The sequence below is a fragment of the Brachyistius frenatus genome, unplaced genomic scaffold (assembly GCF_029030835.1).
Source record: "Brachyistius frenatus isolate BFR_SWC_R1_liver_20210118 unplaced genomic scaffold, ASM2903083v1 Contig_226, whole genome shotgun sequence".
NCBI classification, from domain to species: domain Eukaryota; kingdom Metazoa; phylum Chordata; class Actinopteri; family Embiotocidae; genus Brachyistius; species Brachyistius frenatus.
The window spans coordinates 306569-321878 of NW_027210825.1; the positions used below are offsets into that span (position 1 = coordinate 306569).

Sequence of the window (15310 nt, forward strand, 5' to 3'; positions counted from 1 at the left end):
ATGAGGCTCGTGCAAATTGATGGAAAAAATAATTTGTGCCAATGTTATACTTGAAATGACTTTTACAACAATGTAATGAAGCCTCTCTTTCACATATATATTTTCCTGGGTTACAGAAAAACTACACTTCTGCCTGTTTATTTTTGTCCATAAACAAGTTCTGAATTGGATATACAGGAAATGTAGTAATATCAGGACATACAGCATGTTGATATTGCAAAGTCAAATTTCAAACACATAACAAGGAATTTTATCCGCAAAACATTCACCTTAAATATGATCAAAAATGAGAATCCAGATCCAATCCAGACATGTTCGCAGATATATAAGCATACACTGCTTTGAATAATAATTAGGATCTATTATAGTACTTCTATAAAAGAAAAAAAGGTTAATTACCTCGTTGGAAATTCTCAAATTGACATCTAAGCCTCCCCTCTCACTGAAATACCCAGAATATGCAAATCATGTTGATTACAAAAGTTTGAATACTGGATACAAGATGTCTCCAACTTTACTGAAAGGAGTGTGTGTATAACGCTGGTTTCAAGTTTCCACGTCGCAATTATGGACTGGCATCCAAACAAATAATGTTCGCAGACACACAACTTCAACTCAGATTTTAGGCAGGTTAACAGAAACTTTCTACTTTCACCACAACAAATGAATAAAGAATGAATGAAAAGAATGAGAAAATGACCACGACCTCTTACAGGGTTCCCACTCCAAGTCAAATGCCAAATTCCCGGACTTTCACTGACTAAAAAGCTGAAAATCCATGTTAAAAACAGGCTGTCACATGCCCCTCTGTTTGCACTGATATTAAAAGAAATTTAATACATTTCTAAATACTGGTTGAAGAGTATCTAACAATAACAGTAATTAGCTCGCAAATTAATAAGCTACATTTTCAATCTCTGTCAGTGACCACTGATGCTGCCAAACATACACACTGACAATAACTATCTAACTAACATTGTAGCTACATATATGGAAAATATAACATTTTGATAAATGGCAACTAAAATTTAAACATGCAAAAAAAAAAAAAAAAAAAATAATAATAATTATATTCCACAACTTGGCCCCAAAAAAGATCAAATTCCCTGACGTTCCCCATCTTGAAAAGAGTTTTTAAAATTCCCTGAATACTGAACTACACGGCGGTGGCACATTTGTTACCGTCACTGTTAAAAAATAATCATGTTTTATGACGTGCCGTCGCTTTGGTTAAGGTCTGGTTAAGTTTAGGAAAAAGAGGTGGCGTGCGTTAAAAGTTACATTTCCTTCAAGTTACATAACCTTTGTCGTCATGGTAAAGGAAAATTTAAAAAAAACTTTCCGATCTATCGAAACAGGAAGCAAACAGCAGTCTCCTGAACCAAAGACCGCTGTTATATGGAACCATCAACCCGACCTGTACCGACGCGTAACTCAACACACCGCGGTGCTAAACGGTCATTTCATGTATTTCTGTGAGATCAGGCTCCATTTTGCAAAATGCTTGTCGAACATTTAGGAGGTGTACTAAAAACGTGTAATTTTAAACTCGGCATAAATAAAGGTTTTCACTGATAAAAAAAAAATAATGCATGACCATGACCATGGAAACTCAATAATGCAAATATAATGGATAATCTCTCTCTACTGGGAGTACTTTCACTTTAATTGCATTATAGAGGAGCATTTCAGCCTTGCACACACCTCTAATCCAACTCTGACGATCTGGTATTTACACAAGTTTGTGACTCGCAGCAAACCAGCTGCTTGTTGATGTAAGCCAAACATCATTTCACAGCTCTGGTGAGACACTTCACTATGTCTCCTCCATTGTTTCATCATTTATTGAACTCTCTCAAGGCACCAAACCGTGTGTGCTCTCAGGCAGCCCTGGTAGCTGGTTTTTCCTTGTATATTTTGGCCCTTTTTTTGTTGTTTTGTTTCCCTTCTTTTACTGCAATACAGACCCAAAGACAGGCATAAGGCTGAACCACAGCAGCAACAGAAATAGGATCAAAATGAAAATTTCTGTTCGAATGCACAATTAACTTCAGACTTTCAAATTTAAGGCGAATCTCAAACTTTACAACAGATCAGGAAAGAAGAAATTCAAATGAAGGTATGCTAATGCAGGATTAATAACGACACATCGTAAATGTGAGCCAGAGACAGAGTCGTTGAACGATTGGACGCATATGTAAGAATCTTCCATCCTCCAATAGCCTCATTTCTTAAGAAAACTAAAATGACATGAAGATTTGATGCTCTGCACTCAACCAAAGTTACTCAGCTAACTGACAAGCAAGCACTATGTTGCTTTCATGATAAAGGACGTCTTTATAACGATGACAGCCGGGCGAAGAAATTAAGAAATGAGGTCGGACTCGCTTTTTTTCTCTCTTTTTCTTTTAACTCCTAAACTCTTCTGAACTTGAGAGCTGACTCATCTCATCATCATCAAACCCACAGACAAATATGGTGAACGTCAGAAAAGTTTTTGCTCTCCGGGGCTTTGTGTGGTAAATATGTTGCATTTGAAACGGGACTGGAAGACTGGAAACACGAGAGTCTGGAAATTCACCTACCAGCAACTCAAAGCAAAAGTTATATGCAAGTGGGAATCGACCGTGACGTCACCAATTTGTTTAATGAACTGAAGTTATAAAGTTCGGTATTCCGGCCGTTTGCAGCTTGGTTTTCTGCCCCTTAGTGGCCGTCAGTGGCGTTGCACTTTATGGCTTCACTTTTAGACCCAGAAGCTACTTCCAAATTTGTAAACAAAGTCTCCAGTTATATGTTGTTTGTTTAAACTGGACAGAGCCAGGCGATGCCGTTTCTATTCAGTCGTTTGTGCTAAGCTAAGCTATCTAGACGCTGGCCTCAGCCACATATTTACTGTACACACGAGAGCGCCAATTTGTTTTCCACAATGTTTAACCATCGCTTCACAGCACGTGGTTAAAGTTTTGTGTCCAGTGCAACTGACATTTATGTTTTTTGTGCAATGTCACAACGGAGACCTCCAGTCAGCCTGAATTCAGTATTATACAGTTTTACTGTAAATAATGCAGTACAGACGTATCACTAAAGAGAAGCTGAGGGTAACTGTATCACACCCGAGCAGGTAAACCATTCGTTCATCACTCCGAGTCAAACGTTGCATGTGTTCTGCAGGTGCGTCTGAGTCTGTATCTTTGTTCCTACCTGATCTGTTTGAGCTCCCCAGCCAGGATCTGCAGGTAGTAGAGGACCCGACCCACAGCGAGCACCACCTGCGTGTGGTTGCAGGCCGCCACGCTGATGTTCCTGCCCTGCGGCTCCTTCCATTCACTCACCAAGACCTTGCTGTCCTGGAGCACCAGGCGCACAGAGCCCGACGTAATCTGGAGGAACATATCGGGTTGTTTTTTTTTCCCTTTAAAAGAGCATTTCAAAAGGAATCTCGTTGTGTTTTCAGTGGTTCTGTGCAGCTGCACTTCTTAATGATTGACAGGAGATTATGAGCAATTTGCCAACAAGATTTGCATTTTGTAAATATAAAGAGATGGAGAGAAAATTACTTTGTATTTAATCCACAGCAGTCATTTAACATGATGCATGAACCAGATGCTGCAATATCATTTAAAACCAAATAATGACAATTGCAGCAGCACTGATGGAGCTGATAAATATGTTTAAAAGAAATAGAATTCAGGAAAAGCCAAACCGAACGATAGAATGACATTTCATTCACCAGAAGCTATTAAAAATCAGTGTTTATAGAAAATACAGCTGTTCAATCACTACACAAATGTCAAGCAATGTGGCCTGATTAAAAGAGAGAATGAAGAATAAATTTCCAGCATTTGTTTGATCCCAGAAACCACTTACGTGAAATGTCCAAACTTAATGTTTTCAAGAGTTATTATGATTATTATTGATTGCATTTGTGTTGCACATCCCAAAAGAGGCTTGTGATTAGCTGGTAAAAGGCCCTCGGGTGAGACAGAAATACAAATTTAATATTGGAAATGTAATCATGTAATGGGAAGAACCATACGACCAGAAAAAGTAAGACGAGACAAAAAAAAAAAAAAAAAAAAAAAAGGACTGAAGAAGCCTCATTAACAGACTGCAGCAGGTACGAAGAAAAGTCCAACCATGACTGGAGGACTGTTTGGGATCATACATAATGTGGTGGTGTAATGAGATGTGAAACCCACACATATTCAATATTGGATCCGAAATGGAGTCTTTGAAAGCAGATGACTATATTGTCCAGTTTCTTCAGTTGGCTTGCTGCGTGTTGCAAGTCGCAGCACATGCACAAAAAAAAGTATATTTTTGTCTTTTGATTTGAACCTTTTTTTGTGATTGGAGATTTTAGTCTTCACGTGTAGCGTTTCATATCAGAACACACTGCTGTAAATCAGGTGGCGTCCAAACAACTCGGGGAGGAAGCCGAGCACAGCAGAGCTTTGGTGTAAACGCAAACATCAGCATGCCAACATATTAAAAAATAAAAATGCTGACAAGCTGTTTAGCAGGTATCATTTTTCTCCCATGTAGTTCAGCAGTGTTAAATGTTACAGCATGGCTCGTTTAGCATGTTAAATGTACAGCTTTGCTAATTAGCGCTAACCACAAAGTACAGCTGGTTTTGTTGATATCTCGTAACAATTAAGAGGCTTGGTGACGGTGCGAAAGAACGAGTCAGGAGATCAGTCAGGATTACTTCCAGTTCATCCTTTGGCCGTCTTGAACGTCTCTACTTAATTTGTATTGCTTATTATTTCTCTATAAACCCTCACAGTGGGCCTAAAAAAAAAAATGTCGGTGTCACAAAAGTCATTGGCATTCATCTTATCGGGACCACATGTCTCTACAAAATTGTATGTATTGGATTTTGTATCCTTCCAAGATTCATCTGGACCAAAGCTGGGAACTGAGTGGCGACTTGTAGACCACTAGGCAGAAAAAAAAAAAGAATCCTTAAGTGTTAACTTGGCGTTAACTTGGAAGGCAGATGTGTTGGCACCACAAGCTTCCCTTCGGAGTCGTGTTCATGGCCAACTGTTCCGTTAAGTCTGATATTCAGTGGTCTTTTAGCCCAGACTTGGTCTCTGACCCCCGTTGAGAGGAGTATTGGGGTATTTCCATCCTCTCAGCATTGTTTACCACATCGTTTATCAGCTGCCGCTTTAGATGTTTGCAGTTTCGCACTGAGGAGGTAATGCGCAGTCGGCCCACCTGAGTCTGTTTACTGGAATCGGTTGCTTACATATTTTTCCTTTTTTTGTGTTGCGATGTTAATTAGATCTGTGAAGCTCAAGCATACGGCGCTATGTGCTGGAAATAACGAGCTAAAACAAGGCTAGAAGCTGCAAAGAGCTGCAGAGTCAGGCCTTCGTTCTTATTGGGTTCAGCAGTACGAGCAACACTTTCATGTTACATGGAGCCATTTGATTCATTGCTAGTATGGAAATATTGCTATGTGTAAAAAAAAAATGTCATGTTAATAGCGCATATTCAAAAAGGACTTGGAAAACTATGAAAAGGTGAAAATGTACCAGGCAAACATCTACTAAAGTGCCTTTGTCGGAGTGACTACTGAAGGCTAATGCAGACTTTACAGCCCGAGGCTTTAATGCAAGTTTAAGAATGGTTTTCAACTTATTATTTTACTTTGAAAGCACGACTTATGTAACAGCAGTCAGATGAGCAATAATGGAAAAAAGAAAAGAAAAAAGGAATTCAGCGTAAATTGTGAGACAGTAAGTCAAATGTCCCCGCGTTAAAATACAAGCGGAGTTGTCATAACAACCTAAAGATTTATAACTGAGAGTCGAACGTTTGCCGGAATTCCCAGCAGGTTTCATCCTCATTTAAAAAAAAAAAAAACTAAAAAAAAAAAAGGACTGGCTGAAACTTGAATTTAAATGAACTACAATATTCATCTCCGGCAAGTGTAAAATACATGAAGTCCTTTTGCGCAATTCATATTCAGGCGTGCCCCTTTCAATCATGCATGATTCAGCTCCGGCACAGTATATCTTATTAAATGGCAAAAGGCCACAGTTGAATAATTAATTTCTGTAATTAATTTTGAATTTGTTAAATTAGAGGATTCTTGGTGCTTTGAACTGGAATTCAAAAACGCTGCAAGTCAGCTAATACGAGGAGCTCAGAGATCAAATGAGTATCAAACAAACCACGGCGTGTTCTGGTGAAGGCAGCACGTGTGCTTTACACATGTACATAAAAGTGTATGTGTGCGTCTATACGAACTTGAATGAGTTGTTGGTGCGCCACATTGCCGCAGTAAAACGTCTGCTGGTTGTCCACAAAGCCTGGAAGTTCGGTCTCCTCCACTTCCTCGCCACTCAGCATCAGCACTCTAGGGGGGTTAAAAAAAAAAATAATAAAAAAAAAACTCTCGAGATAAGGTATGTGCATTCAGAATCGGCTGCGCACTTATCTGGCATGCTGCACAGCAAATGCTCACCGCGTCTGACCCACAAAAGACAGCACCAGCATGTCATCCGTCTCTCTGCCTGCCTCGGAGCGGAGCGGCCACAAACCTGGAACAGAACGGAAGTAAGCGCGTTAGGAAGAAGAAGTTGCTTTCTGCACCGCTCTGCAGGGCAAAAGAAAGCCTGGAAAGCAGGGAGCCTGCAGCTAAGACTTTTAGGCCAGAGAGGGTCAATAAACAGCTGAAACCAAACAAGTGCAGGCAGACTTAACTGGCCTACGTATCTCACTTCAGCACCACAGAACAGTCCGTAGAGAGGAACCTAATTTTCTGGGATTAAGAGGTGTCTGCTGCTGTTAAAATCCGACAGGAATCTTCAAGTTGACCGTTTACAACAGCCGACATTGAAGAGCTCTTTTGTTTACTAAATGAGAAACAAATGTGTTCAAACGTAACCTTGGCAATGCTCCCGGTCTCTTGAAAGCACCGTGTCAGGACCTCCGACACGGGAGCCATCTGCTCGCGCTCACATGCCAAGCTCGGGCGAGCAACAGCTGGCGTCTTGGCCAGGTGAGGCAAACAGATGTGCAAGTTTAGGAGGGCTCTGCTCTGGGGTCAGCGGAGGATTAAAGTCCGGATAAAGTCACGACTTGAGAGGGAAGTAGAGGACGAGAGACACACACACAGAACACACAAACCTTTGATTCCCGGCAGGTCAATGCTGGCATGCTCGTGAATCCCAATGCCGTTGCGGATGATCCGCAGAGAGCCCTCTTTGAATGCACCTGAGCATGTCACCAGCTGAAAGCAGCAGAAACACACGCGAAGACACAGAATGAGACACGAGGCGGGAATTTTTGTCCTCTTTCATAATTAATGGTTGTAGTTGATCCTGTGATTTTCTGTTCAACAGACTTGTAATCATGTTATACTTTAGCATCTCTACTTCTACCGGAAAATTATGCTTGCTTAACTGGATAGCTCCTGTTTGAAACACGCTGGGTCTTGTGTTACAATTTAATCCTCATTCACGTCTTCTGTAATACTGAAATTTTACATTTTAGTGACTAATTTCTAGCAGAGGTCAGAACTAAAAAGAGATCCAATGGGGCAACAAACAGAAGCAGTCAGAGGCTCACTCTTTTGTTTCACTTCCAAATGAAATTATTTCGATAATTGGGCTAATTGCTGTCGCAACATCTTGACGTTTTGAGGACCCCAGTAATTAACTGCGTGAGTACAATGTTATCATAGCTGATTAATTCATACGCTGATTATTTTTTCCATTACACATTTAACAGTTTTGTTAATGAAGTCTGAAAATATGGCAAAAAAAGCTTTTGTATTTTGACTTTCAGTCTAAAACCCAAACCCACTCACTTCACTATCTTATAAGCCAAACAAAAGCAGAAAATCCCGACAGTTTTTAAAGGTTAAACAAAAGACTGTTTGGTATTTTTGATTAAAAAAGGGCTTAAAAAAGCTGCCTAATATTTTCTCTCAAACCAAACTTTTCCACATCCGGTAACAGTACCAGTTCTTGTATATGTCATGCCATGTTAGTGATCATTGTAATAGTAGTAGTAAACCTTGTCGGAGGAGGCACTGGTTGGTCAATAAGGCTGACAGTTCTCACTAGTTTAAAAGGTCCCATACTTTTCTGTTTATTTGTTTGCAGTCTTTATCTCCAGAAGAACATCTATTTGTGATTTTAAGAACCACGAAACATCTCAATAGGTTTACATCTCTTTTCTACAGCTTCTCTTTGGAGCACGACCCAAGAACAGGCTGTTTAGTGTCTGTGTCTTCAAGGCGCATTGATGTCAATGAGCGTCTCTTCTGATTGGTCGACTCTTTTCTGAGTGACAACCACAGGTCTTCTTCGGGCTTGTACCTGGCTAGCTTTGCGACACAATCGTAGCTTAGTGTTTTCTTTTAGATGAAAGATTGGACAGTGGACCGTGCATATTACTGTTTTATGATTAAAAAAAAAAAAAAATGATTTGAATATATACAATGTGGGCCCTTTAAGTAGTTGTCAAAGTAGCCACACAAAGTCAACATTATGGTAGAGTCAGCAGTCCAAATCCACGCCATCGCAGTAGCACTAACAGATGCAGTTCTCCAGGATTTGTGTGTCAGTTTATCGTAGAGCTTTTCTGAGATCGCCTTAAACACGGCAGTGTTGAGATCCACCTCCCTGAAGGTAAATAATTCTGCTGTCTGTAATGTCTGTAGAGAGCAGCAGAATGTTATTTATTCATTCAGACATAGTACACTAACAGGATTAATACCAGAGCCTACATAATCTCAGCCCCGACCACCTGCCACCTGCCACCCCACAGCTTCATCCTAATGGAAACATTCATTATGAACGTGGCAAACCAGCTCACCCCCCTGAGCATGTTCTTGAATGCCCTCACACGCTCAGACACTCTCTCGGGACTGACTGCATCCTGATAATCTTCACATAATGCATTCGTGTATTTGTTATTCAAGCAGGTTTTTCTCAGTCACAAATCCCAGAGTGATTTGCAGTTGCACATGTGTGAATATACTCATTTATCAGCTTTGACTGTACACTGTGCTGTCACGCTTTTTTTTTTTACTGAAAAAGGTCAGCTTCTATTCTGTCCTGCAGGTTCTTTGTCAAGCTGCCTTAAATGTGCTGGAACACGTCCGTATCAATTAACCAGACCAAATGCTCGGTGGATTTGCAGCAAATGGCAAATTAAAACAATTGTGATTGGATTTAGTTCTGGACCTCGGCAGACTGAAATGAGTCAGAGTGTTTGGATCAATGCAGTCAGCGCGGGCTGATTGTGTGCTGGTCTCTACCCAGGAGTGAGGCTCAGTGCTCTGGTGGACCCAAGCCTTTGGAACTGCATCAAGTACCCTGAAGCCTGGTGTCAAACCCAGCCAACAAAACCTTCTGTACTGTATCACTCTCCTGACTCCACTGTTTCATCTCCCTCTGCTGCAGTGATTCCACACAAAGGAGGACACATTTTCAAATCAGAAATTGTCAAACTGGGATATTTCTGCAGTATTGTGTGGCAGAGGAACCCGGCAAAAGCGGACAGATTCAGCAACCAATTGGTTGCATTTATTACATTTTCATAACTTTTTTTTAATTAACAAGTGAAGTGAGTAAAGCAGGTCTAGGTACTATATAAACACTACGAAAGTGTCAAAAGGCTTAGTCCACGGAGAAATGCACGAAATGAAGCCTCGAGTTCGGATAAAGGCCGGCGCCATCTCGCTAGTTCTGAGCAGTATGTCCCACTCACCGATCGGCGTAACCAGACTGCAACAAAGGCCTGTCAATCAAACAGACACGCCCCCAAAAACATGGCTTTTTGAGCCTTATTTTCTAATTGTCGACGCGATTATTTTCACATGCACCGTCAGAAAACGAATAAGAAGGAGTGACTTTAGCTACCAAAAACCAAATAACTTGTGAAAAAAATGTATTGACTTCGAATTGTATGGGAGAAGTTGAATGGGGAGCCAACTTCTAGTGGCACTCGGTGGTATTGCAGCTTAAGGCTCTTTCTCATGAGCCTCATTTTTCAGCCCCGGAAGCTATGTCCACTTTTATATACAGTCTATGGTCTGCCCTCAGCACAGCTCATATTCCGTCGTTAAGATAGCGAGCTACAAGACTGAAGGAAACTTGCAATTGGCCTGGGCATGCATAACTCAGAGAAGCAGCAGTCAATCAGACGAGACGGTCACAAAACAGCTTGTTCTTGGCAGAGCTCCAGAAAGAAGCTTAAGAGAGGATATGTAAAACTATATTTGGGATGGTTTTTGATACTTACAACCATAAATATATCTTATTATGGCTCTCAAGACTCTTAAAAAAAAAACCTGTAAAATTACACAACCTTTACCAAAAGAGTAATCTCTTATCATATTTTGATATTAACGGAATGAGAGAAAGAAATACAGGAGAGAAGCGTGTGTCTGCCTGTTAAAACATGACATTACCATGCAATACAGGTAATATTTAAATTATATTCAGAATATAAACTGTTGGCTATCAACTGAAGCACAGAGAAGTGCTGAGGACAATTATTTGTTGGGATACATGCAGACAGAGATCAACCAAGAGGAGGCCTCCGCGCTCAGTTTTAAAGGGTGTAAATATTATTAGAGGAAATTACATGCACAGCAATCTGCCTTTTTTGCAATGGAACAAGAAAGCCAATTTAAGTTTGTGTACCAGCAATATATCTCACTCACATCAAGACACAACTGGGATACTAGGTGCATGTTAATATCTGGTGCACAGGGGACACTGGCAAAAAAAAAAAGAAAGATAGACGAGACAAAAGAAGAGCATCCCGATTACCTATAAAAAGTCACCTGAAACTCCTGAATACATTATACCAAAATAGTCTGGGGGGGGTGTGTGGAGGGGGTACTGATGTGTTCAATTTAATTCCTGCTGAGAAAAACATTGTGAGAAGTCCAGACTCCCTGAAGGCTGAGACTAAGAAGATAATAAAGAGGAAAACACAGACAGAGACTCAACATAATTGATAAAGTGAATCCAGCAACTTTTAAGATGGTTTTCTGTACGTCGCGCATCTACGTCCTTTGGTACACACCCCGAGGAACCTATAATTCTATCCAATTGATTTGCTTTCAATATCTAACTGGGAGGTATTGTTTTTCAAACAGATACAGAAGATGAGGGATTTTTCAATTTTATTTTATTTTTTTACCTGGCCTTGGCCTTGTCTCTCCAGGTCCACCACACACATGTCAACAATCGGCCCCAGGTTGGTGAAGGTCTCCATCACCGCCACGAAGGAGCCCTGATCGTTGCTGTCAACGTTGAGCTGAAGAGGAAAAAAAAAAAAAAAACTCTCTTTTAGAAATGAATGACAGTACATGGTGGACGGGGGTCGAGGGTCATTTGTCATTTTGTATTAACTTTAATTAAAGTTTACTAATACAGTATTACATTTCTGGCATATCAAAAACAAATTTAAAAGTTCCATACGAAAAAAAAAAAAAAAAGGATAATGAAGTCCCAAGAGGACACCAAATATTTTTCTAAATTAGTTTCTGAATAGGTTCATGAGGCATTTTATAATGATTCAAACAGGATATTAAAAACATTTACAAAATAAACAACATTTATTTACCAACAGGAATTAAACCTCTTTTTGTTCCTCTTTTCCTTTAAACCTGCGAAATTAATGAATAATAATGAACTTCATGACAGCAACTCTTCCGACTTACCTTCACTAACTGGGAGTCGCCCAGTCTGGAGCCCACAAACACCACACCGTTGTCCAGGTAGGTCAAACACTCAGCAATAGATGTCTGTCAGTGGAAAGAGACAAACATGTCAGTCTCTCAGGTCACGTCCACAGTGAGGCTGCAATTAGCAATCATTTAATTCTTTATCAATATGCAGATGATTTTCTTAATTTTGCCAATAAAATGTCATTTCAATTTCCCACAGCCCAAAGTGATATCTTCAAATCACAAAATAAAGATAGAGAATTCACTTCACGGCCATATAAAATAAAGGAAAGGGAATTTTCTCCTTGAACAAGCTGGAATCAGGAAAAAAAATAATAATAATTTTCTAATGCTTATTTATTTCCAATTATTTTGTCTGTCAATGAAAAAAAAAAAAACTAATAGTTTCAGCTCTAGGCAACAATAACATGGAGGCACTTGAAAATATTATTTTTTTTGCTCCATTTTGGTATTCCATCCACAGTAAGTCAGTTATTACAAAGCAAACTTTTACTTTTGGCCCAACTCTCTGTAAATAAATAAAGTTTCCTTCAGCTGATCACACACAAGCACAAATCAGCGACTTAAATTAACATACAATGTTATGTTTTGTTATGTTATGTTACAATTAACATAAAACAACAAAATATTTGTGCAAAAAAACCTAATCAGTAAATAAACCATTTTGACCAGAGACTGTTTAAGTGATCGAAGTGAAAATAAGTGAAAACATCTTTGCTTCCTAACCAACACATCATGCAAATGTATTCAGTTCTGCTGTTTTTGTTTCTATGAATGGTCACACAAAATGAGCAGTTATAAGACATCACTTTGGCCCCGGTAATTTCAAATGAGTAAATAATTATTCATTTTGACCTTTTGTGTATTAAACCGTTAATCAACAAAAATAATTGGCGGATTACTTCATAGTGAAAATAGCATGTCATTTGCAGTTCAAACGACTGACAGCAGTAGCAGAAAGGTCACTTCGGACAGCACTGCTCAGCTGTACTGACATTGCTATAACCATTATGGCAGATAATTGTATTAATGCATAGTTTAGTTGTTAAGAGAAGAAATGTAGCAAAAAAATTAATGTTCCTGTTGTTTCAAACTTCAGTTTTTGTCATTTAAAGTAATCTAAGACAAAACAGAACTCCGGTTGACACATCAGTTATTAAGGTCTTAAAAATACCACAATTATGTTTCTATCTGGCAGTTAAATGTGGAGCGCCTCCTGCCAGTTGACTGAACAGACTTGTCCTAGCAGCGATGTTTAGGAATATTTGAAAAGCAATCTGGTTCTAGGTCAGCAGTCCTGACCTGCTCGATTGTTTAGCTCAGAGAACTTGCAAGAAAGCGTTTCACCTGTCGAAACTCTTCGGCAAGTCATTAAGAAAAGCCAAATGCTGTCTGCCTTAAACAGGAGATTTAGCTCCTAGCACAGTACTGAAACACAGTCATTGTCTAAATCAACTTTAAAGGGACAAGTGACACCCTGGCAAGCAAGCAACAAAGAGGTGGGATCATTTTTTTTCTCATCTACTGTACGAGTGTAGACAGTTCCATTAGCTCCTGTCAGGCCCATAAACCATTAAAAAGGCAATTGTTACAAAAAGGGGCACTAAGGGAGCGAGAGGAGGTGGCGGCGGTGGGAAAATCGACGAGCGACAGAAAGGGTGGTCTGGCCGGGTAGTGAGGAACAGATGGGAGGGATGCCAGAGGAAAAGCAGGTGGATAAACAGAGATGTGTCGGACCTCCCCGAGCAGCTCCACGTGCAGATCTTTCAGCACCACCGTGCCGTCCATCAGCTCCTCCTTCTCCAACAGCAGCATGAACAGACGTCCCTCCATGTCCCCCAGCAGGTATCGGGAGCCGTTGGGGTCCACCCGGTTGTGGCAGACGATGGTACTTTGCTGCGATTCAGAGCGAAACATAAACGCATTTTTAAAATTGAACTACACTGTAAAAAGTACAGCCATAGATACCTGCATTCAATGTGTTTGTTTTATTACCCCTCATCATGAAAACATATTCTTTCGAGGCACCTGCTGTCAAATCAGGGAACTTGTGTGGTAACCCAGCCCGTCATCACCCATTAGTTTGTAAATTGGCGTTTAAAAGCCTCAAATCTGGCATTTTGGTCGTCGACATCTTGGTTTCTTTTTAAGGCAGAAGTGACCATATTTGGATGAATTGGGTAGAACCTAAGGACACTATACCCCTCCCAACTTTACTGGAAACCTGGCTGCACCCCAGGCATGTCAATCAAACCCGGCATGCCCCAAAAAATAGCTCACTTTGAGGCCTAATATCTAATTAACAATGGAATTATTTTGAGAAGGACCACAAAAATACTGATCAGAAGGAGTGGATTTATCCAACAACACCGTGATGACTTGTGGGAAAAATGTATTGACTTTGTATTTCATGAGAGAAGTTGACGCTTTTTGAATGGGAGTCTATTGTAGCCAAAGGTTTTTCGGAGACATCCTCTAGTGGCCATCAGTGGTATTGCATATTAAGGCACTTTTGCATTGGCTTCACTTTTAGGACCAGGAGACTACGTTCATGAAAGGATGAATATATGGCTTTACACACGAGGTAAGGAATTCTACAGCTTTCTATAAACTAAAATCTGAATATTGATTCCAAATGTAATCAAGCTGTATCAGCTTAGAAGGTCGTGGACGTTGGGGTGCACTCTGGTCAATCAATCGGCAGTTAAACACGGGGCTGACAGAGACAGTCACCCATTATTTTGACCCATTTTTTTTAGTTTTAAAACAATCTTCTACGTATCAACACACAACAAAAACATTTTTAATTTAAGGAGCACCGAGGCCGATGGATTCTTCCTCTGCGTATTCGACACCCTTCTGCCAAATTGAATGAAAATCGGGCTGGTAGTTATATTTCGTAATCCTGCTGACAAACAAACAAACCACATCAAAAACACGCCCCCTTCAGCGGAGATAATAACAATCCCGTAAACTTGGTAATTCAAGAGTTTTAAGTACGAAATTTTAGAAGTTGAAGCGCTCTCTGGTGGACAAACAACGCAACTGCAACACTGTCTCTAAATGACCTGAAACATATCTGCGGCATCTCTGTACTGCAATATGCTGACACGTTGTCTGACATACAGCTGATATACCAGTGATATACTGATGTTCACCAACAGTAATCACCTGACTGTATGATTTATCAGCCCTATATTATGAAGATGTCAGACTTTTATGGTCTAATCAATACTGCCACAAGTCATCATACAGTATATTACATTACATTACATTTCATTTAGCTGACGCTTTCATCCAAAGCAACTTACAATAAGCGCATTTCAACCATGAGGGTACGAAACCCAGAACAACAGGAATCAAGTAAATACAATTTCTTCAAGAAAGCTAAACTACAAAAGTGTCATTTTTAAGTGCTACTAAAGTTCTACTGTTCAAGGTAAAGTCGGAAGAGGTGTGTTTTTAGTTTGCGGCGGACACAAAGTATAATAAGTGTTTTCTGCAGAGCTGCTGAAACGAAATGAAGTGAGGGAAGAAACTATTGTATCCACAAAGAGCGTGTTTTGTCTTATGCTG

At 40.0% G+C, this 15310-nt stretch overlaps 1 protein-coding gene across 1 annotated transcript in view; it reads right to left on the bottom strand.

Moving 5' to 3' along the window:
- The window catches only part of ddb1 (damage-specific DNA binding protein 1), a 48500-nt gene that overhangs the window by 25311 nt on the left and 7879 nt on the right, over positions 1–15310 (bottom strand). Inside the window, exons 7-13 of the mRNA XM_069719863.1 lie at positions 13472–13630; positions 11708–11791; positions 11185–11301; positions 7150–7252; positions 6485–6560; positions 6268–6376; positions 3205–3383 (exon numbers count right to left, since the gene is read on the bottom strand). Coding sequence (XP_069575964.1) covers positions 3205–3383; positions 6268–6376; positions 6485–6560; positions 7150–7252; positions 11185–11301; positions 11708–11791; positions 13472–13630 — 827 coding nt within the window. The remainder of the gene's footprint in view (positions 1–3204; positions 3384–6267; positions 6377–6484; positions 6561–7149; positions 7253–11184; positions 11302–11707; positions 11792–13471; positions 13631–15310) is intronic.